This window comes from Trichosurus vulpecula, chromosome 2 (genome assembly GCF_011100635.1).
Source record: "Trichosurus vulpecula isolate mTriVul1 chromosome 2, mTriVul1.pri, whole genome shotgun sequence".
Classification (NCBI taxonomy): domain Eukaryota; kingdom Metazoa; phylum Chordata; class Mammalia; order Diprotodontia; family Phalangeridae; genus Trichosurus; species Trichosurus vulpecula.
In genome coordinates, this window is record NC_050574.1 from 131,260,202 (window position 1) to 131,287,934 (window position 27,733).

The window sequence follows — 27,733 nt, forward strand, 5'->3', positions numbered from 1 at the left end:
TCATCAGTGATATTCAGAGAGCCTTGTTTTTTCTTGTTTTGCATTTCTTCATTCTGTCTCGGCCCTCCCACAGTGTATGTGGCACCTCTCCCCAATGCCCCCACCCCAGGGCCTTATTTGGCCCATACCCATAAGAAGGCACATTCGGAACATTTGAATGGTAAGAGGGCACAGTCTCCACAGGGACTCTGCTTTGAGAACCCCCTGCTGCAGCAACCCCAATAACTGGAAGAAAAAGTAGCAGCTGGGCATTCCACTTGTGATTTATTCCCTTAAGCTCCCAGGGAGTGTGTGTGTGGTGGGGGTAGGGTTTGCTTACCCTCTTGGTGGGGAATGTGGGTCCCACTGAAAGTCTAAAATTCAATCCTTTAATGAAGCACTGGGGAGCCTGGGTCTCACCCTCTGACCCCAGGTCTGTGGGATCAGTATTACCGTTCTAGTAAGTCCACACCCCAAATATGTCTTTTAAACCATCCCATTCCTTCCCACTCCCCACAACTGACAAGATCATCTGACGCAGGGTTAGACTCCTTAACCTGGAGTCTGTACCACCTCAAAAAATACCTTGACAGCTGTATTTCAGCTTAATTGTTTTTGTTCCTTTGTAATCCTATGTATTTTATTTTATGTAATTAAAAACCTCATTCTGCGAGGGGGTCCACAGGTTTTCCCAGAGGGACCCAAAGGGGTCCATGACAGAAAAGGTTAAGAACCCCTGCTCTCGAGGCCCTCTTCCAATCCTATCTCTCCCATATAGATCAAGAGAAGGAGGAGGGAAAGCAGCAATGAAGGGAGGGAAGAAAGCAGGAAGACAAGAAAGAAGGAAGCATTTCTTGAGTGCCTTCTATGTGCTAGGCACTAAATTGTTTATTCAAAAAAGCAACAACCATATATTATCTCATCTGATTCTTACAACAACCCTGGGAGATAGGTATTATTATTATATTATCTCCATTTTATAGTTGAGGAAACTGAGGCAGAGGTTAAGTGACTTGCCTAATGTCACACAGCTAGCAAGTATGTGAGTCTGAATCTGAACCTAGGTCTTCCTGACTCCAAGCCCAGTGCTCCCCCTACATACTTTCCAGATAGAAGGGTGGAGATTGTCTCTCCTATCTGGAAAGAGTTCCAGGAAAAAAAATATCCCATGCCCAGCTTCTAAAAGTAGCTTTCCTTCATATGCCAAGATTGTCCCCTCATCCCCAAGATTGACCCACCTCAAAATCAACAGCTGAGTGGTCTGTTCTATAGGCCACTATGTTCTATATGTTTCTCTAGGCCAAAAATGATAGCCAAAGGGGTCTTACAGGCCCCTCTAGACGTCTTCCAAAATGCAATAGTTCCCTCCTTCCTCCCCGTGGTCAGGCTGAGTACTATCTCCCCTCCCCCCTCAACCGTCAGGGTGTCTCTCCTGCCCTCTAATTAATGCCACCCGATCTGCTCTGTTGTCCAGGGGCCTGATTCTCTTGCCTGGGTCCCAAATGGCAACATACAGTGGTTCGAACAACATTATGATTTGTAAAACCAACTCCTAATTAGTTTGACTTTGAATAAAGGGGGTAATTATTTTAAAATTTATTAACTGCTGCCTGGCCAGAGAAGTTTCCAGATCAAATGACATAGAGAAGCTATTTCTGTTCAGTGATGCAGCAATTTATATTACTGATCGGTCATTAAAACCTCTGGCACACAACCAGTTATGTTTCCTGAGCCAAGATAGTGTCCATGTGTCAAATTTCAAGCTCAGGGTATAAATTAAGCCATTAATGGTATTTATCAGTTTATCAGGACTAAAAGAACTACTTACTAATTTAAGACACTCCTGATATAGAACACAAGGATTGTGCTGGGAAGGGGGGCAGGGAGGGAGGAAGGGGGTGTGCGTGGTTTTCTTTTTTCCTTCTCAGTTTTTTTTTACTGAACAGTGCAAAAAAAAATTCTGATGTGTAAATGAAGTACATACTTCTGAGGGAGCTGCATAGCTGTTAATCCCTCGCCGCTCTGCAACACAAACATTTGGGAAGCGGCAATGTTTCGCAATATGTATTTGTCATAATAGAAAAGGTGTAAAATGATCTCTGTTTATCTCCTCAAAGTCTTTGCTGTACCAAAACAGAAAACCCGAGTGCAGCAACAAAACCCAAATGCAGCCCAACAATAAACAGCCTCGGAGAGCGCCAGCCTGCAGCCTGGGGACTGGCCTGGCTCACACTTACCTGGCTCGCCAGAGCTGCTGAGAATTCATGAGACAGTGGGGGGTGGGGCAGAGAGGGGAGACGCTGAACTCTGTTCGCCTGGCTATACCAAAACCGGAGACGCTTTTCACTTGGACGTGTCTCAGTCTCAACGGTGCATGTGATAAACCATAATGACCCATCACAGGCACGGATGCTTGTCAGGCCTGCTAACTAATCATGATAATAGCTAACATTTATTCGGCACTTATTATGTGACAGGCACTGTGCTAAGTATTTTTTAAACAAATATTATCTCATCTGATCCTGACAGCAACCCTAGGAGGTAGATGGTGTTACTATTATCCCGATTTTACAGGTCAGGAAACTGAGGCAAACATTGGTTACACGACTTGAGCAGCTAGGAGACGTCTGAGGTCAAATGTGAACTCAAGTCTTCCTGATTCCTGGCCTGGTGCTCTATCCATCTTCCCTCCTAGCTACTAACCTAATCTGATCGTACTGTGCAATAGGCCTCCCAGCATTTGCCTGGTTCAAATGAATAAACTCCCACAGAGAAGAAATACTTAAAAAAGGGTAAGAATTTGTTAGTTACATGGGACACACACGGCACACAGCAGGTGTTTTATAAAGGTGTGTCTGAAGGGCTATCAGAAAAAAAAATTTTCTTGGGGTGGGAGGGTGGAAAAAAAATGACCTTTAGACAGACCCCCTCCATGACCAACTCGGTAGGCTTTGCTAGCTATTCCACAGACTGCAGAGAAGCCAATGTTCTCACGGGGACCCAGGAGATCATCAAATCCAATCCCCCAGTCTGATAAAACTGGGATCCAAATTAGGGACGATTTGTCAAAAGTCATGACACTAATGAGGAGCAGCGCTGCGACTAGAAATCAGATGTGACTGTAATACCTGCACTCCAGCACAAAGGTGTCAAGCTCAGGGCTCACGCTGACTTAGAAAACAACAAATTACCTTGTGTTCTGTTTTGGTTTCGCTTGTTGCTATTCAGTCGCTTTTCGGTCACGTTTGACTCTTCGTGACCCCATTTAGGATTTTCTTGGCAAAGATACGGGAGGGTTTTGCCATTTCCTTCTCCAGCTCATTTTACAGACGAGGAAACTGAGGCAAACAGGGACAGGGTTCAGTGACCTGCCCAGGATCACACTGCTAGTAAGCGTCTGAAGCTGGATTTTAATTCAAGTCTTCCTGTTTCCAGGCTGGACATTCTATCCACTGTGCCATCTAGCAGCGCCCATTTATTTGTTAAACATTTCCAAACTGTATTTTAATCTGATTTGGCTGGTGCCTTCAGGAGCTTGGCCTTTAACACCTCTGTTCTAATATGCCATTTATTCATTTAAGTGCCCATGACATATAAGGTACGGTGCCTAACACTAGCTACGGATATAAAGACAAAACCAAACAGTCCTTACCTTCAAGGAGTTTACAATCTACTGGGAGAATACATATAGTATATACACACACGAAGGAAAATATACAAAGTAACTTGAGGAGAGAGAGAACCAGGGGTACACTGGTAAATGTTTAACAACCAGCTCTCCAGAGGGGAAAATGATGCATTATACACTTTTAAGTTGAATCTGTATTATTAACATTTTCTCCACCACTTTCTTAAGTCTAGATCATCAACAAATCAAGCCCTGATTTGTAGCATATGCTGATTTTCAAAGTGTAAACGCTCACACTGAAAATTTAACAATCTGCTCTTGAGCTGGTTCAGCTGGCTCCAGCATATGCCTGAAGAGATCACTGACAATTGTTGGGGAGGGAGGTCAAAGAAGGTGTCCTGGAAAAGAAAGGACTCGAGCTAAGTCTTAAAGGAAGCTAACGATCCTGGTAGACAGCGAGTATGCCATCCCAGGCACGGGAAACATCCTTCGGAGGGGTACGAAGGTCAAAGACAGACCCTTGCATGTTGAGGAAAGCTAGCAGTGTAGTCTGTCTGGAGAACAGGATACACAATAAGGCTGGAAAAAGAAGCAAGAGCTGGATTACGGAGGGCCTGCGAGGCTGGTCTGAGAAGGCTGTATTTTATCTAAGGCCCTGAACAAGCGCTCACTCGTGTTAGGTAGGGTGACACCCGTGCCTCCCAAGGATGATTCTGGCAGAGGACTGGATCAACAAATAAATCAGCAAACAATCGACAAATAGCTATTAAGTGCCTGCTATGTCCTAGGCACTGTGCTAAGGGCTCAGACACAGAAAAAAAGAACGAAAACAATCGCTACTCTACAGAAGACCGCAGAGGGAAAAACCTGAAAGCGGGAAGACCAACCTGGGGGCTATTAAAATCATTTGGACCAGAATCTACATGGCCTGTAGATTGTATCCCAAATGGGTATGATCCAGATTAAATTGTAATTGGCAAATGTTTTATTTAGCAAAATAAAAATGGAATAAAACAAATAATATTAGATTTTAAAACTAAGTCAATATGCCACCCATGGAAATCCTTTTGTATGGATTAGTGGCCTTATTTCTATTTGAGTTCAGCAGAGGACTGCTTTACTAGCCTTATAAATCTTTTGTTGTTCAGTCATTTCATTTGGGATTTTCTCGGCAGAGATACTGGAGTGCTTTACCATCTCCTTCTCCAGCTTTTTTTTACAGATGAGGAAAAGGAGGCAAACAGGGTCAAGTGACTTGCCCAGGGTCACATAGCTAGTAAGTGTTCGAGGCCTAATTTGAACTCAGGTCTTCCTGACTTTAGGCCCAGCACTCTATCCACGGAGCCACCAAGCTGTCCCTATAAATTCTCTAAAATCTGCGTACTACTGATACGTATATCCCTCAGTCTATGGCTATGTAGTCATGAAATAGCCTAACTGTCCTCTTCCCTCCCTCCCCCAAGTTTTAAACAACAATACCAGAAAAACAGCTGACGTCATCATCATATTTTATAATTAGAAAATGCTTTACAGACGTCTCGGTGAGGTAAGTAGCCCAAGCATTATCCCCATTTTCTAGACGAGGAAAGGTTATATAGTCTATGAATGACAAAATCAGGTGTGCCAATTTTCTACCGTATCACACACCCTCTCACAGACCGCTCACCCTCTTGGAGCTTCATATTTCCTTTCGAATGCACCAAATTAAGCCCACTTGGTTAAATGGGGCTCACAGTTCAGTAGGCTGGCTTCCCTATGGGAAGGGCATGGGTTTTTTTCTCACTCACATGTATTTCAAACAGTGACCCGGCTGCCTGGAGCCCCAGCAGGGATGCCTGGTGTTAATGACCCTGGCCAATCAGCTTCCTCCTCCCATGCAGCCTCAGCTCCCTCTTCTAGAGAGTGGTGCCCGTGCTGGGAAAGCAGCGTGGCTACAAAAGCTCTTCCCTCCCAAACGGCAGACAATGAGGCACGTAAGGCCTGTGGGAGGCACTAGACTAAAAAACTGGGTAGCATTAGAGCAAGTGGTCATTTTCTCCCTTTTGATTCAAAAGCCCTCTTGCTTACAACGTAGGGTAAGGACTATTTTATCCCCACTGCCTAGCGCACAGTAGGCCTTACGAATGCTTCTCAAATGATCGATTTTAGGTCTTGATCCATTTCATTCATTCCCAAGACTTGCTCTACAATATTGTGTGTAGTCTTAAGAGGGTTCAAAGGTTGAGACAAATTCAGAGATGAGCGATCCCTAATAGGGCAAGCACAGGAAGTTAGGTACAGTGAGCTTATATAATGTCACTGAAAGAATGTTAGATATGGAAGGGGGCAGCTAGATGGCTCAGTGAATACAGCACCAGCCTTGGAGTAAGGAGGATCTGAGTTCAAATCCGGTCTCGGACACTTGACAATTACTAGCTGTGTGACCTTGGGCAAGTCACTTAACCCCAACTGCCCTGCTTTTCCCCCTCCAAAAAAAATGTTAGATACGGAATGAGAGGACCTGAGTTCAAGTTCTAGATCTGTGATTTCTTATCTTTGTGACCAGACGGCAACTCATTCAACTACTTTGAAACTCAGCGTCCTCATCTGTAAAGTGAGGAGATGGATGATCTCTGTGTGAGGTAAATAAAATGTGAAGACTTCACAGGTAAGATGTGTGTGTGTGTGTGTGTGTGTGTGTGTGTGTGTGTGTGTATGTGTATACATATATATATGTATAGGTATATGTATATACTAAGAAATGTTTAAAAATCAAGAAATAGGGAAGTGGAAAAATTCTGAGGCTGTGTGAGTCTGATGGCTCAGCCTCTGGGAAAGTTTACCCTGAAACTTTTTGTTCTTTCTTCTGGTTCTGGTTTAAAGACTTGCTCAGTAAGGACAGGGTCACTGTGACCTGCTTTCCTTTACTGTAAAAGTACTGTAGAAGAATGGAGAGGGTCTCCCCCCTCCCCTTATCCTATTCTCCTTTAGATTTATAGATGTCACCTCATTTGTAATCATTAACTAAGGGAATGGGAATTGGAGTTTCTGTGCCTCAATTTCCCGGTTCTTTGTCTAGCTTTCATGATTGTAAGCTCACCTCTCAGCCAATGGTGAGAAGGGTCAGAGATGGGCAGGAATTCTCTTGTGTTAGGTATAATTATTGGTGCTTTGCCTCTTGTAAAGCGCCTCCTTTGCTGGTTCTGCTCTGTGCTAGCACAGGACGCCCAATTATCGAGAACTGAGTAAAATTTATTTCTGTTCCCACCCTGAGATGGCTCCTTATTAACTTATAATTGGCGCGGGTCTTTCATCCCACACATCTCTAAGGTTTTTCCAGTTCTAACTCAATGATCCCTATAATCTCTACCTTTCCGAAGTCTTCGCCATGTAAAATACCTCCCGTGTGCTTCCAGAGAAGGTCTCTGGTGGCCCTGTCAGAATCAGAACACTAGGCTGGACAGAACATGACCTGGCATGGTTGTTAAAAAGGCAAGTCAAGAATATTCCCAAGATGCCAATGGGTAAACTGAGGCAAAGTCAAGGTCACAAGCAGGGGAAGTCAAAACACACTCATCCCCTACTCTCTGAAATCACATTTGTTCAACTGGATCCATTAAGATCAATCAGTCCCATCCCTGTGGAAATGTGGAGGCGCCAACTCACCTGTGTGTGTTTGTCTGTGTGTCTCCAGCGCATCCTCCTTGGAGAACTGGGCACCACACTGATCGCAGACGAAGGCTTTGGCACCAGCTGCAAAGAAAGGGAAAGTGAATTACAGCAACAGCCACATACCATCAGGAACTCCAGTGCCCTGGGTTAGGGTCAGAAGGAGGAGTATGGAATGAGAGGGGACCTGCTGACCTCTTCTGCTGGGGCTACTGAAGGTAGGGTACCTATATCCTGGAGGAACTAAGGAACCAATCTCTCCCTTAAATTCTCATGGTGCTCCATTTTTAATTCTCACTCATGTCTTTATCACAAAGAACCTCAGAATTACGGTTGTTTTGTTTTTTATTTTTAGTTTTTTAAATCACTGTTACAGTACGTAGAGCTCTGGACCCCAAAGTCAGAAAGACCCACATTCAAATTCAGCCTCAGTCATATACTACCTGAGTGACCCTGGGTGAGTCATCTGGCCTGTCTGCTTTAGTTTTCTCATTTGTAAAATGTGGCTAAAAATGAGATAATATTTATAAAGTGTTTTGTAAACTTTAGAGCACTATACAAATGCAAATTATCATCGTTATCACTGTTATCTAACCACTGAAGGTCGGAGCTGAAAAAAAATTTCAAGGATCATTTAGTCCAACCCCTTTGTTTTTTAGATAAGGAGGGCAGGTGAAATTAAGTGTCTTGCTGAAAAAGTCACACAGTCAGGCAGTGGCGAAGTTGAGAAAAGAAGCCAGATTTTATAACTTAGTTCAGTGTTGTTTACCATTGTACTTTAACATCTGAGTGTGTTCTCATCGAGGCCTTACTAAGATTTTTCAGCAATCTTTCTAAAGATTACTAAAGATCTAAAATTGCTCTAAATCTTTCAGTACAGTAAACATAATAAGCGCTTAACAATTATTTATTGAATGAGTGAGTGCATGAACACAGACCACAGAAACAGGCTGCCCACTGCCTCTAATGTTTTGACAGCCTTAATAAGGACTGGTTGTTTACGTAGGTCTAAGATGCCTATTTCTCTGGAGGGATCTGGGGACCTATCTGCATCTTAACCTTTCACCCAGAATAACAAGAGTCATACCCAGATGGGTAATCAAGAAAGAAGCAGAGCTTCAAGGCCCTTTAGTAGGGGGACAAGGACTATTTTATCCCCACTGCCTAGCACACAGTAGGCCTTATAAATGCTTCTTGAACAATCGATTTTAGACCTTGATCCATTTCATTCATTCCCAAGACCTGCCCTACAATATTGTGCGTAGTCTTAAGAGGGTTCAAAGGTCTAGACAAACAGCAGAGAAGAAACAGCCCAGGCTCACTACCCTCCAACCCAAATATCCTCAGATTATAACTTCTGGGGAATGAGGAACTACTTCCAGAACGACATCAGGCAACGACATTATCACATAAATGCAAAAAGCAATGAATGTTCTCTGAGCTATTTGGTTAACCACTGTTAAGCCTGTAACCGACGACCATATATGTCATCTGTCAAAACCTGGTGTTTCTTCCTGCAAACGTCTCCCAGATTCATTCTCTTCTTTTCTATATCTACAGCCCCTCTACTGGTTCCTGGGCTCTCATCACATCTAAGTCACTCCAGCTGCCTCCCAGGAGGCCTCCCTGCCTCCAGTCTGTCTTCTTTAAGATCCTAGCTAGACAATGAATTGCCTGATGAATATTCCTTAAATAATGCTTTTTTCATGTCCCTTCCCAGATCAAGAACCTTACCATGGCTTCCCAACACATAAGGTCCAAACTCTTCTGCTGGACTTTCAAATTCTTCCATAATCTAGTCCCACCTGGTTGCCCAATTTCAGTTTACCTTATTCCTCAACAGACCCCTCAACCCAAGACAGGCCTGGTCTTAGGGAAACATGGGATTTTAGAACCAAAAGGGATGATGTCAGTGATCACCCCACTGCTGAATATGAATGCTTTCTACAAAACTCCTGAAAAGCGGTCACTCAGCCTCCCTCTACCTCCTGAGGCAGACCAATCAACTTTTGGAAAACTCTACCTTTCAGAAGGTTTTCCTCCCATCAAAACCTAAGTCTATCTCTCTGCAGTTTCTGCCTATTCTTCCTTACTTCTGATTTCATACAAAAGAAGACCAATTCCAATCTCTGCACCATAATATAGGCTTCCAAATACTTGAAGACCACCAACATGTTCCCCCTCGGTCTTATCTTTTCTAGGCTTAAAAAACAGAGGGTCACAGAATTATAGATTTCCTAGCCCGGAAGAGACCTTAGATGTCATCGGGTCCAGCCACTGAGTTTCATTTTACAGATGCGGAAACCAAGGTCCAGAGATGTTAGGTAAATTGCCTAAAGTTGCACATTAAATAATTAATTCATAAAACCTTTATTATCTGCCTAGGAGAAGAGAAATATACTAGGTATTGGGGGAAATTCAAAGGCATCTTCCCTCAAGGGAAAGACAGAACGAAAGGTTGGCAAACTAGACAGCCTCTTAATATACAACAAGAAACTATAAATGAACATGTTTTTGAAGACAGAAAATTACATTCTTCATGGCATACAGGTATTCATTTTGAGATCAGCCACACTGTACGTGAAGGTATAGGCTATGATGGTTAGCATGCCATGAAGAAGCAATTTTCAAATGCAGGGACATATAATTTTCAAAGCTTACTCAGTGCATAGGCTTTGCCTCAAGGACCGTACAAACTAATAGTAAAGAGAAGATATGTCCCCAAATTGAACATGGTACCAAGATACCAATAAGATGACATTCATAGGAGAGAGACTACTTTTGGCTAGGGTGGGAGAACAGGAATAATTTCAATAGGCAAACATTAAAGGGCATTCTAGACACAGGGCAGAAATAAAGGTGGTGAGAAGGATGGGGCATACCTGGAGAATGCGGAATAGGCCAATTTGGCTGAAGCATAGACCAGGTAAGGGGTCAATGATGTGAGATAAGGCTAGAACCACAGCTGGGCTGGATTGTACTTAAATGCCAGGATCAGGAATCTGGATTCAATGGGTCTTTCTTTTCAAATGGTCTTCCCACCACAGTATGCTGTCTCTCCTCACTCCTCACCCCAACCCCTCCCCCTGTACAGCTTGCTCATTACTGTTAGCTTATTTTGGGTCCTGGTATCACCCTAATTCAAAGGCCACCTCTGCCAACCTAAGTCACAGACACTTTTCAAAGCCCAATTCAATCCCACCTTTCATAAATCCTTCTCCATGAACTCCCGTCCATCATTAGCTCTCCTCTGATCACCTATTACATTCTTAGTCAGTAATATAGTTCAACACTTAAGTGTTCTTGATGCTTCAACAGAGCATTAATAAGCTCTTACTGTGTACCAGGCACTATGCTCAGCACTGAGAATACCCATATAAGCATACAAGCCGTACCTGCCCTCAAGGAGATTACATTCTAATGAGAGAAGACAGAATGTTAAGGGGCTCTGGAAGGGAGGGAATATGAGGTTGCATGGAAAGAACATGGCAAGACGAGATGAAAGCTTACTGATCAGAGCCAGGAGACCCAGGGGTGGAGTTCAGGGACTAAGGCAAACAAGTCTCTAGAGAACTATGTAAAAATGCTCTTAGTAAGATGGGAGCAGCAACTGTTGAGAGGCCTTGAAGATCAGGCTGGATGAGGCATTTTGATTTGATAAAATAGAGAGCTACTGCATGTTCCAATGAGCCAGTCCACTTGCCTGGTCTATAAGCTCCTTGAGGCAATAGGGTTAAATGCTTAATAAATGTGTTTTACAAAACTGTTTTACAAAAAAAAAAAACATAACCAATTTTTCTACTATTTTGCCACTATTAATAAAAGATTTTATTTCAACCTTGTTCTTTGGTTATTTTTCAGTTGTATCCAACTCTTTGGAATCCCATTAGGGGTTTTCTTGGCAAAGATGTTGGAGTAGTTGGCCATTTCCTTCTCCATCAAGTCCTGTATATTCCGGCTTCATAACATCTCTCACTTTGGCCTCCTCCCTTCTCCACTGCAACTACTTAATCGTAGTCCCTCACTGCCATCCACACTGCCACAACCTCCTAACAAAGCCTGTCCACCTCCAGTCTCTGCCCATTCCTATCAGTCACATGGCCAACAGATTCACAGAACCCATTAAGTCACTACTCTGTTTGATAATCAATCGTCTAACCAAACCAACCGATCGTTGTCTCCCATGGACTCCCGGCATTTTCCCATCTCTGGACCTTTGTCCAATGCCGTGCCCTGTGGCTGGAACGGTCTTCCTCCACCTCTTTATCTGCTAAATTTCATCAGCCCTTTAAGACCCAATTCAAATATCACCTCCTTGAAGTCAGGAACACTCATCTTCCTTAGTTCAAATCCAGCCTCAGACACTTACTAGCTGTGTGACCCTAGAGAAGTCACTCAACCCTGTTTGCCTCAGTTTCTTCCTCTGCAAAACGAGCTGAAGAAGGAAATGCCAAACTACTCCATTATCTTTGCAAAAAAAAAAAAACCCAAACTCCCATGGGGTCACCAAGAGTCGGATATTACTGAACCACAAGTATTTATGTGGTGGTTTAAGGTCTGAAAGGAGATAAAGAGTCATCACTCTCACGGAGCTTAAACTCCAGCAGGTAAGATAAACCCTACCTACACAAAGTAACTCTAAGTTAGAAAATTGTGGAGTGAACAGAAGAGGTCGGAGTATTCAGAGAGATTCACAGAAAGAAAAATACTCCTAGTTAAGGGGACCAAGGAAAGTATCACGAAGGAGGCAGCGCCTAACCCAAACACTGAAGGAGCAAAACGATGTCAACTGGCAGAAAAGATGGAAGGCAGAAGCCGTTCTTGGCATGGAGTATGGCATGTATAAAAGTACAGAGATCTGAGAAGGAGGGACAAGATTAAATCCAATTCGGCCAATACCATTTAAGTACCTACTATCAGCAAGGCAAAATGGCAGACGTTGGGATACAAAGATAAAAACAACAGTCCCTGTCCTCAAGATGCTTACAATCTAACAAGAGGTTGAAGACATATACAGCAATAAATATACTACAAGACAGAACATGGTAAGTACAAAGGAGAGGTCCATAGTCGTATAAGATTGGAGGTAACAGAATGTAAATACCTTGAGGGTGGGCGCTATGTCATCGCCCATAGCAGCCACCAAATAAGGGACCCATATCAGGTGCTCAATAAATGTTTACTGAACTGAATAGAAACTAGCTTCAACTACAACACCGAGGGGTTTAGGTAAGATAAGGTAAAGATTCCCGAGCGTAAAAGTCTGCTAAGATACCGGGCTGGTCACCCCAGAAAACCTGCACATCTCCCTTTTGGAATTTTAAAAATAAGGATGCTTCTGGGGTGGTTTAGGCTCATTTCTGCTTGGAGGCAGGTGGATAAACCATATGCAAAGCTATATGTAAGTTGCTATATGTAGGGCATTGGGGTAATAAAGATAAAAATCATTATCTTTAATTATCAAAGTCCCTTCTGAATCTAGGGACTCAGTGCTTGCTGTGGAAAGCTCTTGGTGTCAACAATCAGAGAAAAGCCAAGAAACTTTCCACAGAATGGGAGACGCCAAAGCAGCTCCAATTCATGCTTATGTACAGAACCAGGCCAGGGCTATTTTTCATCAGTTTACAATAGAAATCCCAAAGTGACCCAATAAGTGGGGCTGCTTAGCACAGAAAAAAATCAGGGCTGGCCTTTGAGAGAAGCTGGATGAAATGACTGCTGTACTACGGAAAGAAGGTCTCCCCAGTCTCATTAGCTGTCAGTGACTTTCAACAGATTGGGAATGGAGTGGATTTTAACAATACTCCTTTCTTCAGTTCTCAGAGTTCTCACCATGCCCTTTAGAAAGATGGCAGGGTGGGAAGGAGGGTGGCAGAGAAGCTGAGGAGTGGGCCACCTGATCAGATAACATCCACCACAGCTCAAGCCCTAAAAACTGAATGACAGGAACCAACATTACAGGATGCATCACAGATATATGGAGGGGCAATGGTAAGGGAGTGAGTTCTTAGAAAATATATCCATCGTCGTAGGCGGTAGTAGCTTCTAGCTGAAATGCCACAGGGAGAGAGAGAATGAGAAAGGAAGGAAATAAAGGCCAGGATGTGCACTACTAGACAAGCTGGACGATGATAAAAATAGAAGAGCATAGATACACTCTCAGAGAGGTTGGGGTTCAACCTGCACCTGACGGCATTTGGTTGACTTAAAGTTCTCCCTGCCACACCTAACTTGATTCAGACAAGAAATATGGATGGGTGTGTGAAAGTGTCACCTGCCTAACTCAATGTTTCTGAGACCCTAACCTCACCCCCTCGGCCATATCATGGATGCCACAGATCTCAGCTGGTTCCTGGGCCCCCCCCCCCGCCCATTCACCGGGTTTCTGCATTTCTTGTCCTCCCCACCCACCCCCAAATGAAGACTCCAGCAGGAGCTTTGCTGTAGACTCCTGCGTGTGGTGGGGGGGAGGGAAGGGGGTTTATGGTTTCCTCTCTCCCAGTCCAGGGTCAACCAAAAAGCAAGAGGGGGTGATCAGAAACAAAAGGAGCCGAAAAGCCAGAGATGGAGTTCCATCCTCTCTCAGAAAGGATCTATTCGCCTTTAAATTGTCTTCTTAACGGCTGGCTCAGAGGCAGAAATATTTGGCAGCCCTGAAATTAAAAGTGATAAATTTTCTCGCCAAGCTTTGATCGATAATAGAGGTCTCATCTGTTAATCAATAAGACAGTCTCTGCCTGTTTACTGTGCATATGTTGTTCACTGCTGCCTTCAGTATGATGTCAGGTTTGCATTCAAAACAACTCAAGTGTGTATAAACCACATGGCTATTCCCAAAATGCATTACGGTGACATCATTCAGCTGCTAATACATTTATAAAACATCAATGGGGAAAGGAGGGAGGGAGGGAAGGAGGGAGGTTCTGACAGCTGAACAGAATTGTACATATGGACATAGAGACAGCTTCCCGGCTCGCCCCCCCCCACCACCACCAACCTCACCCCTTGCAGGGCTCTCATACTCCCACCCTGGGGCAGGCAGAGATCCAAGGACATAGCTCAGGGATAGCTATGTCGATGTCCTTCCCATCCCACCAAGGGACATAAGCAAAATGCTGGGGAGGGGCAGAGGGAAACTCTCTCCAACTATCATTCCCCAACTGTAACTTCAATCATAAGCCTGCCTTTCTCAGCCCTTAGGCCACAAGAGATCTGTTTTTCCTGTGGCCGTAGCAGACAGGGTGGGGTGGAATGAACAGGAAGATGGACTTGTATCAAAGACTCTAAATGACAGGAAGGTTCCAACCTAGGTAGTATAGCAAAGGAAGTAATACTTGTAAAAGGGCTTTAGTACAATGCCTGATACAGTGCAGGTGCTTAATAAATGCTTATTCCATTCCCTTCCCTTTCCCTTTCCTCCCTTCCTTTCCATCTCTTTCCTTCTCTTCTTTTCCCTTTCCTTCTCTTCCCTTCCCTTCCCAGGATGGGCAAAGGGTATGGACAGTGTGTGCCTGTGCAGCCAGGGAGTTCTGCTAAATTATCACCCCTTTCTAAAGCATACTCCTTCTCTTTCTCTCAGAGTGGGCTGGATGCACCTTCTTCTCCAGAGCTGTTTCCTTTTCCTTCTCAGAGATCTCCTCCCTACCAAGGCACTAAATTTTATCTGTGGAAAAGGTTACTTCCATTTGTCTTGGCAAACACTCTTGCCAGCACTTGTCAATCCCAATATGATAAACCAGTGGCCCTGGGGATGTCACAGTCAGACTAGCAATACCAACACCTGGCCAGCTCTATCAGATGACGGGGCAGCTACCTACTAGAAGCCATCATTACAGAAATTGGGAGAAAGAAAATTACCACCTTATCTGAGTAGAAATGGCTATTCTTTGGAGAGCTATGCAGAACTGCTGGATATGAACCAGAAGGAACCTCAACCTTTGCTAGAAGACCCCCAAGGAGGCAGCCCACTGCACTTTCGGACATCTCTGATTATTAGTTCTCGAACATTCTGTAACTTCTTATTCTTCCTCCATCCACCTCCTGGGACCAGGTGGAACAAGCTAAATTTCTCTTCCAAAGAAGAGCCCTTCAGATCTCTGAAGACAGTCATGAGGTGCTCGTTAAACATTCCCTAGTATTTCAAATGATCTTCATATGGCAGTCTTGAGGTTTTATCATCCCAGCTGACCTTTTCCGGAAGCTCTACAGATTATCAATGCCCCTCAAGAAAAAAAAAAAAGATGAAATTGCTATCTAGCAACACTTCACCCATACTGCACACTAGTCATTCTCACACTAGAATTCTTCCTTTGCAGATTTCGAAGGAAAGGAAAGACATTTATCTTTCCAGAACAATTTAAACATGGAACAGCCAAGATTTATGAACGTCTCTGTCAGTCTCTAGATTCTACTCCATAGAGTCAGAAGGTTCCTCGCAGGTATTCTAGTCTAATCCCTACCCAGGGCATGAATGCCATCAGTCTACAACATCTGTCATACCTCCAGTGTTGGTGAAGTCATCATTAACAACAGCAACCCAACAACTACCACCACCACCACAACAGTAATAAGAGAAAGTTCCTGAAATCAGCCTATTGTACTATTCTCTAATTGTAAATTAAAGCTTCCTAATTTTGAATTAAAATGTGCCTGTCTATAATTTTCCATTCATTGCTCTTAGGTTTTCCTTCTGGGGTCAAGTAGAACAAACCTAATCCCAACTTATCATAAAAGCCCTGACTGTTATCATGCCCCACTATATATACATATACAGATGCTATACATACATATATGCATATACATGTATAAGAAAAATATATTTTGCCAGATTAAATATTGCCATTTCCTTATACAAAGACCAAAGAAAAGGAAACCAGGATGGCTAACTCATATGAAATAAATAGGCCAGTTGTACCCTCTTTTAAGCAAATCATATATCCAAAAATGTGAATTTCCTCATATCATGCAAAGGGTAGGATTTACCTTCCTTAAAAAGCATTCTTTATGGGACAAAAATCACTTCAGGAATCCTCTTTGTATACTTGAAAGGTGTTCCAAATAATTAATATAATCAATTCATTTAGCAAGTTCTGTGTACTAGGTAGTTTCTGAGACCCCTTCCAACTTTGGGTTTATGATCTCACATTAGTTCCACAGACTCCACCCAGCTGTTGTACAAAGTGAGGTACACCAGAAAATCCCTTTCTATACCTCCCCCAACGTGAGCAGTGGTGTTGCAAACTAAGAAGACAACCACAGGAACAAAGTATACATGGGAGTCGCTCCTCAACCCTCTTCTTCCTTCAGGAATGACCCAAATACCTAGACAGGTTCATTCAGCCAATTAGCCAGGGATAAGGAAGACAACACCTTCTGACCAACCGGCCCCTAGGGGGTGTCAGAGCCTCTCATTCTTCCAGTTCAGGGCCTTCCATTGCCCTTTAAAAAAATGGCCTGGTCCTTGGCTAGAACCCAAGACAGTTTCTAAAGTGTGGTAAGGGAGAGGAAATTGGGAACTGGGGCTATCTCCTTCTTCCCTGAACTAAACAAGGTTCTCTCGTTAGTTCACCTCCCCAGCCCTTCCCTGATATAGCTAGCAATCACTCATCAAGCATTTAATGTTCCTTTCCATGTGACCCTGGAAACTCTGACTCTAGAGGTGAGGACACGGGGCCCATCCTGGCTCCATCACTGACTGGCTGCAGGATCCCATGCCAATCACCGCTGGCCTGCATTTTAATGTCCATGCTGATAAAAACAGACGGAAGGTTCCCCACCTCTCCCTATCGAACAAGGACACCGCATAGCTGAATGAGAACATGGAAGTTTCCTTTCCCTAAAACAAGGAGGTTGAATTAAATGATCTCTGCAAGGTGTTTCCCATCCCCCTACAGTGATCTGATTCTGAAATCTGATCTCATGGATGCATGGTGCTGGAATACACCCTCTCTCTCACACCCTGTCCCTGATCTATCAATCTATACACCTCAGTGGAGAGGATGAATGGAGGAGACAGGATGAGACTGTTAGATAAGAAGGGCTGGATGTGAGGTCAGAAAGACGTGGATTCAAATTCTGCCTGTAATGTTTAATCGATGTGTGACCCTAGGCATTCCCCTAACTTTGGTGGGGGTGGGAGGGGGCTCAGTCTTCCCCATTCGTAAAACAAGAGGCTCTGACCTAGATCTAACCAAACTCTAAATCTATGATCCTGTGATCTGAAGTCATTTAGTGCTGCTCCTCAGTTCTCTCATCCATATAATGGACATAATTCGACTATAGTGCCTGTCTTACAGAACTATTCAGAGACACAAATGAGATAATACATGTAATTAAAAGCTTTGGAAACTTTAAAGCGTCAGTTCTGCGAGCAACCTTCTAAAAACAAACATCTACATAAACGCAATGGATTATGATGATTAAGAAACTGAAATCCATTGGAAGCAGAGCTGGTGATAGCAACGGGAAGACCTCTCCGCTCCTTCCCTGATCCCCCCGGCCACTGCCAACACCCAAGAAGAACCGGCCTCCCCCAGCTGGACCAGGTGTGCAAACAAGTCAGTTTACCCGGATGGGCTTCAATGATTTCACCTCTAAAGTAAGAACGTTAAGGGCTCAGCTAGCTCAAAAGCTGTAGTTAGTCATTTTCTACCTGTCTTCCTCATTCAGGAACAAGGAGGGGCAAAGTGACAGGGAGACATGTCGAGGGTACAGGGGTGCCTGATGATCAGCTAGGGGGAGGCAGCACCTCAGAAACAATTCAGACAAAAGCTAAAGAAGTGAATAAAGTCACCCCCCCAAAAAAAATCCACCAAAACACTGGGGAAAAAAAGTCTGACCTTTGTTAGCATCTAACGCTGGGTTATAGTGAGTGTGTGTGTGTGTGTTTTTAATTCCTTGAGATTTTAAAATAAACATCTTGAATGTTCTGATGAGATCTGCATGCCTGCTTACATAAGGAAGTACAGCGTGTACCAAAACAGCAGACCCAAAAAAAGCATGAGCTCTCAGAACAATGAGTACAGACACGGGGCATTTTACAACAGGCCACGGTGTACAGTTTTATTTACAGTACCTCTTATCAGACAGAGAACAGTACGCTGCCTGCCAATTTCAAAGGCCAGCACTGCGTGTTCTTTCACTCAAGTAGATATGTGCTACAGGAGAGGAGAGGGGACAGGAGGGGAGGAGAGAAGAGGAGAAGAGAGGGAAAGGGAAGGGAGAAGAGAGAGAAAGGGAGAGGAGAAGAGAGGGGATGGGAGTAGAGGAGAGGGAAAGAAGAACAGAAGGGAGGGGAGGAGAAGAGAAGGAAAGGGAGAGGAAAAGAGAGAGGACAGGAAGGGAGGGAAGGAGAGGAGGAAGTACAGGAAGGGAAGGAAGAGGAGAGGGAAAAGGAAAGGGGAAGGGAAGGAACAGGAGAGGAGGGGAGGAGAGGAGAGAGGACAGGAAGGGAGGAGAGAAGAGGGAAGACAGATGGGGAAGAGAGGTGAGAAAGGGAGAGGAAATAAGAGGAGAAGAGAAGAGGAGAGAGAAAGGAGAGGGAGAAGAGAGGGAGATGTCCATTCGGAGGCTTGCCTGGTTGGTCTCCCTCCTTCCTTCTCTCTTCCTCTGTGTCTATCTGTTTGTCTGTGTCTCTCTATATATCCCTCTTTCTCTGTAATATCTACATCCACAGAGAAGGGGGAAAGAGCAAAGTTAGGAGGAGGGCATGAAGAGGTTATAGTTAAGACAAGAGGTGAACTGACTGAATATGTGTATGGTACAAAGTTAATCTTTACTCACAAATCACACAGAGGGCAGAATGGATAGCTCCAAGTCTGTGCTTTATTGTAGCAGGCATAGGTAAATGGGGAGGGATTTGCTGGAGAGAGTATTCATGATTCTGCCCTGGACAGCAGTTAAGTCCAGAGGGCCAAGAGTTACTGAGAAAGTCCCAGCCCTGGAACTGGGACAGGGGAGCCGTCAGGGGCTCGAACCGCATCATCTAGACGCTCTGCTTAGGAGCTCAGTTCCCCCACGATCGATCTGGAAAAAGGCTGAGGACCCGCTGTCTGGCAGAATGTCAGCTGTGTTGCAAAGGGGGCCTTGGAATGGGTTCACAGGAGGCTCTGAGGCGTCTGTGTTTATGAGAGCCGGTTCCTTGTCCCTGCCTCATAAAGGTCACGCTGAGCCAGGCTCATTGGCCCTGGCAGGGTGGGCTCAGTTTTTCCACTTGGTGGGATTCTGCAGAGTCATCGCTGCCCTTAGCCCTGACAGCAGGGTATACCCTCCTTCTGCACGCTCCTTTCTTCTTTGCTATAGGGCGGAATGGGGGAGGGGAAACCTGCTCCCCAGCTCTCAGCTTCCAGCAGGGCAGCTCAAGAGACACAACTACAGGTTGGGAAAAGCTGCCTGCTGGAGCATGTGTATATCACAGACACAAACATACACACCCAACATGACTACTCCTCCACTGTCAACACACAAGACCCACATGACCAATAAAAGAACTCAACAGTCACACAATTAAAATTCTCCCACACAATATAAGTACAATATTACACCCTACCAGTGCAGAACTAATAAACACACACTGGGGGGAAGGAAGGAAGGAAAGTGTTCACTTTTAATGGCACTTCAAACAGACTGAGAAAGGTGGGGTGGGGTAAAGATTAATTTACAAGGCAGAATCCTAGAATCTGAGAGACAGAAAAGACCTCAGTGTCGTCAAATCCAACCTATAGGAACCCCCACTATAACATACCAACAAATAATAGGGCAACATCTACGTGGAGCAGAGGAAACCCATCTCCTCTACTTTTAAGCCACCCTAATGGTTGGGAAGTCCCCCCCAACCCCACCCCCCAGATAGCAAACCTAAACTGGGGTCTTTACTCAATGCTTCTGGTCCTGCCCTCTGGGGCCAAACAGGACAAATCTAATCTCTCCTACACAAGACAGTCCTTCAAGTATTTGGGGATGACCATCATGCCCACTTGAGTTTTCTCCAGGCTAAATATGCCCAATTCCTTCAACCCAAGTCCTAGAGACAGCTATGTGGTTAGATGTCTAGGGCTCTAGGCCCTGTTTTTGTTGTGTTTGGCCATTTGTGCATTACCAGTTGAGGCCATGGGTTTTATTTCTGGCTCCTCTCTCGGATTTCCTATGAATCTCAGTATCTTGATTTATATTCTTCATTCTTTGTACCTATTCTCTCTGGTATCTAACTTAGGGCACATCTTCCTCTTCAGCCTCAAACCAAACTCCTGTTTCACTAATTCCCCCCACCTATTAATCCACTCTATCAACTTGCTTTATTCTCTAAACATTCCTTTCTTCTGACTTTCCTTGCTTCATCTTGCGAACTACCTTCTCCTTTTCCTTCTTGAGTTTACTCTTTCAAGTTCTATTCCTTAATCGTCTTGGATCGTTCTAAATTATCCTCAATCCCACTCTTCCTTCTACTCAGAAGTGAAATGTGGCCTGGAGATTTCAAACTTTTCCTTCAAATTTTCCTCAATTTCTCTCAAATTTCTCCTCCCCAAATTTAACTTCTGATCTGCTTCACTAATTCAAACCCTTCCAAGGTACATCCATTTCTTTCTTCATTTTTTCTTTTTCTTTCTTTTTTAAATTTCTTTCTTCATATTTGGCTCAGGCCTTTCTCTCTTTCTCCTGTTTCTTCTCCCACAGAATCCAGAAGCAGAAAATGATCCCAACTACTCTATGTCGAATAAAGATCTCATATACACCCCAACAATTAATAAGCAGTTATTATCAAGTACTTACTATAGGCCAGGCACTGTTCTAGGCACTAGGATACACAAAAGTCTCTGCTCTTAAAGAGCTCGGATTCCTTCAGAAGACAACATATAACATGTATATACATACATACATGTATGGATATTCATGTGAATGTACATGCTTGGAACTCCTTTCCGTCTACCTCACACGTCCCTAACTTCCTGAGGCAGGGCAGGATACTATTAATCCTCCCCTGAATATCTCTGAATTCAACAAACTGACTAGGGAGAGAAAAATGACCACTCTTCATTGGAGACACAATTAAGTCACAATTATTCACAGCTAATTTTCAGTCCCATGCTGTCAAGTCTCTGTTATCCAGTCAGTGAGTGATCAGGAAATGCTAACTCATCTCGGGGCAAATTATTTCAAACAAAATGCAATTAGGAAGGTAAACTCTATAGCCAAGAGAAGGGAAAAAGCAACATATACAGTACATTCCAAAGCCAAACAAACGATTTTTGAATTATCCATTCCTCTTCCCCTCTTCTCTAGCTTGAATAACTAATGCTTGACCAAAATCGGCACAACCCTCTCTCACCTCATTTATTTCATTCACATTTCAAATGAATAAATTCAACAAACATTTATTCAGTAGCCGTTATGTAGGAGAAGCAGTGTGGAAGGAGGAGACAAAGTGATATCAAATTTCAAATGACGATAAAAATACAAATTATAAGGCCATGAGGGACTGCAATAACATATAACCATTTTTTCTCTCCTTTGGTGGGGAGGGAAGAATAGGCCAGGAAGATATTTCTAGGCAACACAAATCCCATCAGCCTGGGTGGAAAGAGGAACTATCATGCAGGAGAATGAATGAAATGACCTCAGAAGATGAAAACAGACTCTTAAGCACCTATCCATTCAAAAGCTGCTCCAAGTAAACAGATAACATGGCAGACAGAGGACAGAGAGCCGGGTCTGAATCCAAGCTCTGTCACTAACTTGATAGGGATAACCCTGGAAAAATTATTTTATCTCTCAAGGCCTCAGTTTCATCATCAGTAAAATAAGGGGCTAAACCCAGATTGATTTTCATGATCTTCTCGTTCAAAGTCTAAGGAAAGGCTGTTTGGTACTCTTCGAGCGGATGGAGAGCGAAGTGGAGACTTTTAAAACCACAAGAAAACGCACAAATGCAACAAGGAAAGCCAAGGCCAGGGCCTTATTTTGTTCAAGGACTGAGAAAGCTGGAGTTTGAGCAACTCCTAGGCAATAGTGGATAATCAAAAGGTAGGAACAGATAATTTTCTGAAGGCGAAACAAATTGTTAGTAATGACTTGGAAAAATACTCGGTCTCAATAATGAAATGAAAATCAAAACAATATTAACTTGTCAACTCAGACCAATCAAACTGGCAAAAATAACCAAAAGCAAAGAAACTCAATGCTAGCAGGGTTGCATAGAAATGGGTCTAGTCATTCATTGTTGGGGGAACTGCAATCTTGGGGAAAATGTCCTTGGAAAGCAATAACCAAAAGGAGCTATATAATCAAAGTTCTTTATGGAAGCACTACCTAGAATTGCAAAAACCTGGCAGTAACTTAAATATTCAAGAACAGGGGAATTGCTGGAATACCATAACTAAGACTGACAAGCATGAGGAATAAAAAGAGAAAAGCCTTTTATTAAGTAACGCAAAGGAAAAAAAAAGGTACATACTATGACCATTTGAAGGGAAAAATAAAGAATGGAGACTTACAGAGCAAGACTAAACATACTGTTATGAAATTAATTTGCTTAAATGCACATCATATAGTTGAAAACATTTTTAATATATAGGGATGCTTAATACTATAGTGATGTCATGTTACTTTATATATTATACACTGTATATTATATATAGTTATACTGATGCTTAATATTAAGCTTGTAGTAAAATCTTTTTTTTTTCTTAAAGAAAATAGAATTTGGATCCCTCATCTCATCCAAGAGATGCCATCAAAGTAGAAAACATCTTATTCCATGTAGAAAGTAAAATGCACTGGAAATTTTAGGCTCTTTAAAGGATCAAAAGCTAGAACCAATTGAACTGATAATGGGTAAGGCCTTGGTATTTAAGCATGGCAGAGTAAGGGTATTTTATATCAATGTTGAGAAAATTTTAAGAATATAGGTTTAGGTAAAAAGACTTGCTTTCTGCAAAGTACATTTTCCTTAGACTCACAAAAAAAGATTTGCTTTCTGCAAAGGACATTTTCCTTAGACTCACAAGAGTTGAGTGAGGAAAACTGAAGGGGATTTCCACCCATAATCCTGTGAAACTACCAAATTGTGTAACAAGGTCCCTAGCAGGCAAACTATAATCTTTGACCCTGTGCCCTGAAAGAGGGTTGGCAAAAGGGTTGTCTCTGGTGAAAGACAAGATGAAAATAGCGGAGGAGGTTGTGGGACATCTAATATGTCTAAAAGCCCTGGCTTCCCGACCTCTTCTTCCCACTGAACCCCAATTCTATCAAATGACCTGGTGAATTCCACTAATTCTTCATATTTACATCGTCCCTTTATTTCAAAGCACTTTCAATATCAAGATAATCAAAGACATTCAACCTAAATTTTGGAGAAATTCTTAAATTTTCCAGCCACAGAAACTGAAATAGAAAATAGGAGGCACTAATCACGCTATTTAGCCCTCCGGGCTCTGCCTACAGCAGGAGTCCCCATCAGTGAGTAAAGATCTAACAGGCGATCTCGGACTATGGACCAAGCTAATCCACGTCAAGCCTGGATTCCAGTTATAACCTCCTGACCAGTCTCCCTGCTGTTAGTCTCTACCTTCCCAAATCCATCCTTCACAGTTGTCAAAGTAATCTTCCTAATACACACCTGTGACTGTATCATCTTCCCAGTCCAAAAACCATCAGTGCTACCCCACCCCCTGATGAATAAAATGCAAATTCTTCAACCTAGCCTTTAGCACCTTACAATTTGGCTCAACCTACCTTTCTGGACTTATCACACGTTACTCCCTTTCATATCAAACAAACCAGACTGTCCACGTCTCTTCCTGCCCTTCCCTTTGACCAGGTCTTTTGTGTACGTCCACTTTGCCTGCAATGGACTCCTCTTCACCCCCAACTCCATCTCTGTTTACTGAAATCTTCCCCTTCCTTCAAATGCCATCTCTTCCACAGAGCCTTCTCTGATTTCCCCAGTTATACATCTCTCCTTTCTTCAATTTCTCATAACGCGCTCTTACTTGGAATCTCTCTTAGGCACTTTTATTAACTATTATGTTGTATTGTATTGTGTTATGTTACATCTTCTAGCATCTTCTACAGGAAGCCTTTCCCAACCCTTCTTAATTCTAGTGTCCTCTATCTTTTACTTATTGATTGTATATATTTGTTCATATGTTGCCTCCTACTTTAGAGTGTAAGTTCCTTGAGGGCAGGGACTTGTCTTTTGCCTCTTTTTGTATCCCTGGTGCTTAGGACAGTATCTGGCATAAAGTAGGAGATAAATAAATGTTTACTGACTGACTTGTAGAACAATAATATCTGCTTTAGCCTCAGCCTCCCCAATAGAAATTCCCTGAGGGAAGCAGCTAAGTCTTTTTCATAACTGTATTCACTTGCACAAAGCAGGAACTTAATGTTTGCTGAACTGAATTAATCTCAGAGCCTTAAGTGGAAGATCTATCTCTCTTTGTCTCTGTCTATGTCTGTTTCTGTCTCTCTCTCTCTCTTTGTCTCTGTCTCCTTACCACAGTTGGCAGGGAAATTTCTTCAGTTGCAATGCCCCACTCCCCAACGTGTTCAGGCAGTTTACTGTTAACATCTCTTTTTCCTATTTCCTTCTCCTTGATCCCTGCCCAACCTATACTGTCCCACTCAAAGCTTTGGAGAAAGAAAAGTAGCACAAAACCACTAGGAACCCAAATCATAGCGCAAGCTATCCCTAATATCTTTGAGGCTGCCTTTCTACAGTTTATCAGGGGTCTGGAAAGGATGTGGACACCAGGGTATTCTCATGACTGATGCAGAATGGAAATCCCTCCCATTTCCTACTTCCCCACCAATCAACATACCCTTACATCTTGTATACTCTCGAGTCAGATACAGGACCTTTATGAATACCACCTAGATTCCCTTTTGCCTCACTCCTCTTACCTCCTCTCCAAAAAAAAGTGATGTTGAGCCAGAAGAAGAAAAAATTTATAGCGGACGTGACTGCTAGCCTCAAGTATATGAAGGGATGTCATGTGAAAAAAAAAAGGGGGGTTGTTCTGCATGGTCCCAGAGGACAAACCTAGAGCCGTTGACACGTAGGTTGTAGCCCGATGTAAGGAAGGGAAAAAAAATTTCCTATTAATTAGAGCTAACCAAGATTAGAATGGGTTGTTCCAAGAGGTAGTGAGGCCCCAGCACTAGGGATTTCTTAGGAAAGCTACAGAGGAAATTCCTTGCGAGGTTAACAGGTTGAACTAGATGACTCTTGAGTCTCTTACAGCTGTGAGGTTCTATGATTAATTTTTCTTCCATTTTGGGGTTTTTTTGTTTCTTGATAGAAAATAAACACCAAATGTCACCAAGAAATCACGGCTGAATCAAAGAACAGAAAACTATGCAGAGCTCCAAAGGCTGGTAACCGACACAACCACTGTACATCTCCTGACAGGAGCAGGTTGATGTCACCTGCTCCATTCTCTTGATTTCAGGAAGAGGTATGCTCTTTTTCCCTAACCCCAACAAATGGGAGTATCTCTTGCTCCAAAAATTTCTCTAGGAAATTCTCTTGGAGGGCTCTATAGCCCATCTAGTTCCCAGTTTATGGAGTCTTCAGACAAAGGCATACCCAGAATGCAGAAATGCTAGCCCAAGTGGGGCCCTAGAATTCTCACCATTGAAGCTGGAGGTTGGTTGTCCTGAACTATGGTTAATGCTTGGGAGCTATGGGTTGAACCCTATCCTGTAGCCTAACTGCTAATCATACACTCCACATAGGACAGCAGGTGGTGCTGGGAGGAACGCCACCCAACTGTGATGGAGTTGGTCAAACAGAAGATTAAAACACAAAGGAGTCAAATAGTAAGAACAGAATTGCACAGTCAAGGCCAGAGTGCCTTAAGGCAACACACTCATTAGTGATCAGACAACTCTCATAGGCAGTTCAGATCCCATATTCAACATTTATTGTTGTTCAATTGTGTTTCAGCTGTGTTTGACTCTTTGGGATCTGATTTTGGGGCTTTCTTAGCAAAGATACTAGAGGGGTTTGACATTTCCTTCTCTAACCTCATGCTATAGATGAGGAAACTGAGGCAGAGTTGAGTGACTTGCCCAGGGTCACAAAGCTAGTAAGTGTCTGAGGCCAGATTTGAACTCATGAAAATGAGTCTTCTTGGTTCCAAACCCAGTGTTCTATGAGGACCTGCTATGTTACTTTTAACAGACAGCATTACCTGTCTAGGCCCCTCTGTGATATGGAGGACGGAGAAAAGAAAAATATCTCCTCTCTTCTGGGGCTATAAAGTGGATATGGGTTCAGAAACATGTAAAGTTTATTTGGGCTTCAACAGAGGGAACAACGCTACTAAAATTCAAGTTGGTCATTACAGTAAAACCCCAAATTAACCTGAAACAGCTAGATGTCACAGTGGATAAAGCGCTGAACTTGGAGCCAGGAAGACTCATCTTCACGTGTTCAAATCTGACCTTGGACATTTTCACTAGCTGTGTGACCCTGGGCAAGTCACTTAACCCTCTTTGCCTCAGTTCCCTCATCTATAATATGAGCTAGAGAAGGAAATGGCAAACTATTGTAGCATCTCTGCTAAGAAAACCCCAAAATGGAGTCACGAAGAGTAGGACAGGACTGAAACGACACAACAATGTATTTATCTTGGTCTTTTTTTCCTGATAAATTTTTAAAAAATATTTATTATTTCATTTTTAGTAAAGAGAGGCAAATATAAAAAAACTACAAATTTTTTTGGTAAAATTAGGATTACTAATATTTACTTATGTCATCAAGCATTTATGGAGGGACTTCTATGTGCCATACACTGTGGGAAAACCAAGAAAGGCAAGAATAAAACCAATTTCCAGGGTCTTGAGCTCATAATTCATCTAGCTCAAAACTCATCTATCCACAGAACTTGTGCCCTCTAGTAACAGCCAGTCTTGGGAATCATGACTCACCTGACAGAACAGCAGAATCGTTGGTCAAAGCAAGGTACAATTTTAAAAGGGGGGGAAATGAATTGATTCATTTTTGAGAGATATTTTAAGGATTAAAAATTAGAGGGAAAGGGAAAAGGGAGGTCCTTAACTCTCAATTAACCAGAAAACATCGTTTACTATCATGGCACCCAAGGCTGAGCATCTGTCAACATGTAATCTACCACAACATGGTGACACAGTGGGAAGGAAAAGCTTTGGAATCCGCTGATCTGGGAGACCTTATTAGCTGTGTGACCCTGACTGAGTCACATCACTTTGTGGGGATTCTATTTCTTCATGTGTGGACAAAATACTCTCTAGGGCTCCTTTCAGATTGAAATCCTTTGACCTCATGGGAACTAGCGGAGTTGGGAATCATAGAGTCATTGATTTAGAATTAAAAGACATCTTAGAAGTCAGCTTGTTGCAACTCCTGCATGTGAGGTAAAGCTATTTGCCCGGTTACTTGGGCAGCTATGTGGCACAGTGCATAGAACATTGGGCCCAGAGTCAGGAAAACCCTAAGCT

At 43.1% G+C, this 27,733-nt stretch overlaps 1 protein-coding gene across 2 annotated transcripts in view; it reads right to left on the reverse strand.

The window, feature by feature from the left end:
- Positions 1–27,733, reverse strand: part of ZBTB16 (zinc finger and BTB domain containing 16) — a 245,924-nt gene that overhangs the window by 73,261 nt on the left and 144,930 nt on the right. For both annotated transcript variants that reach the window (XM_036743349.1, XM_036743350.1), the window contains exon 4: positions 7,253–7,339. In XM_036743349.1, coding sequence (XP_036599244.1) covers positions 7,253–7,339 — 87 coding nt within the window. The remainder of the gene's footprint in view (positions 1–7,252; positions 7,340–27,733) is intronic.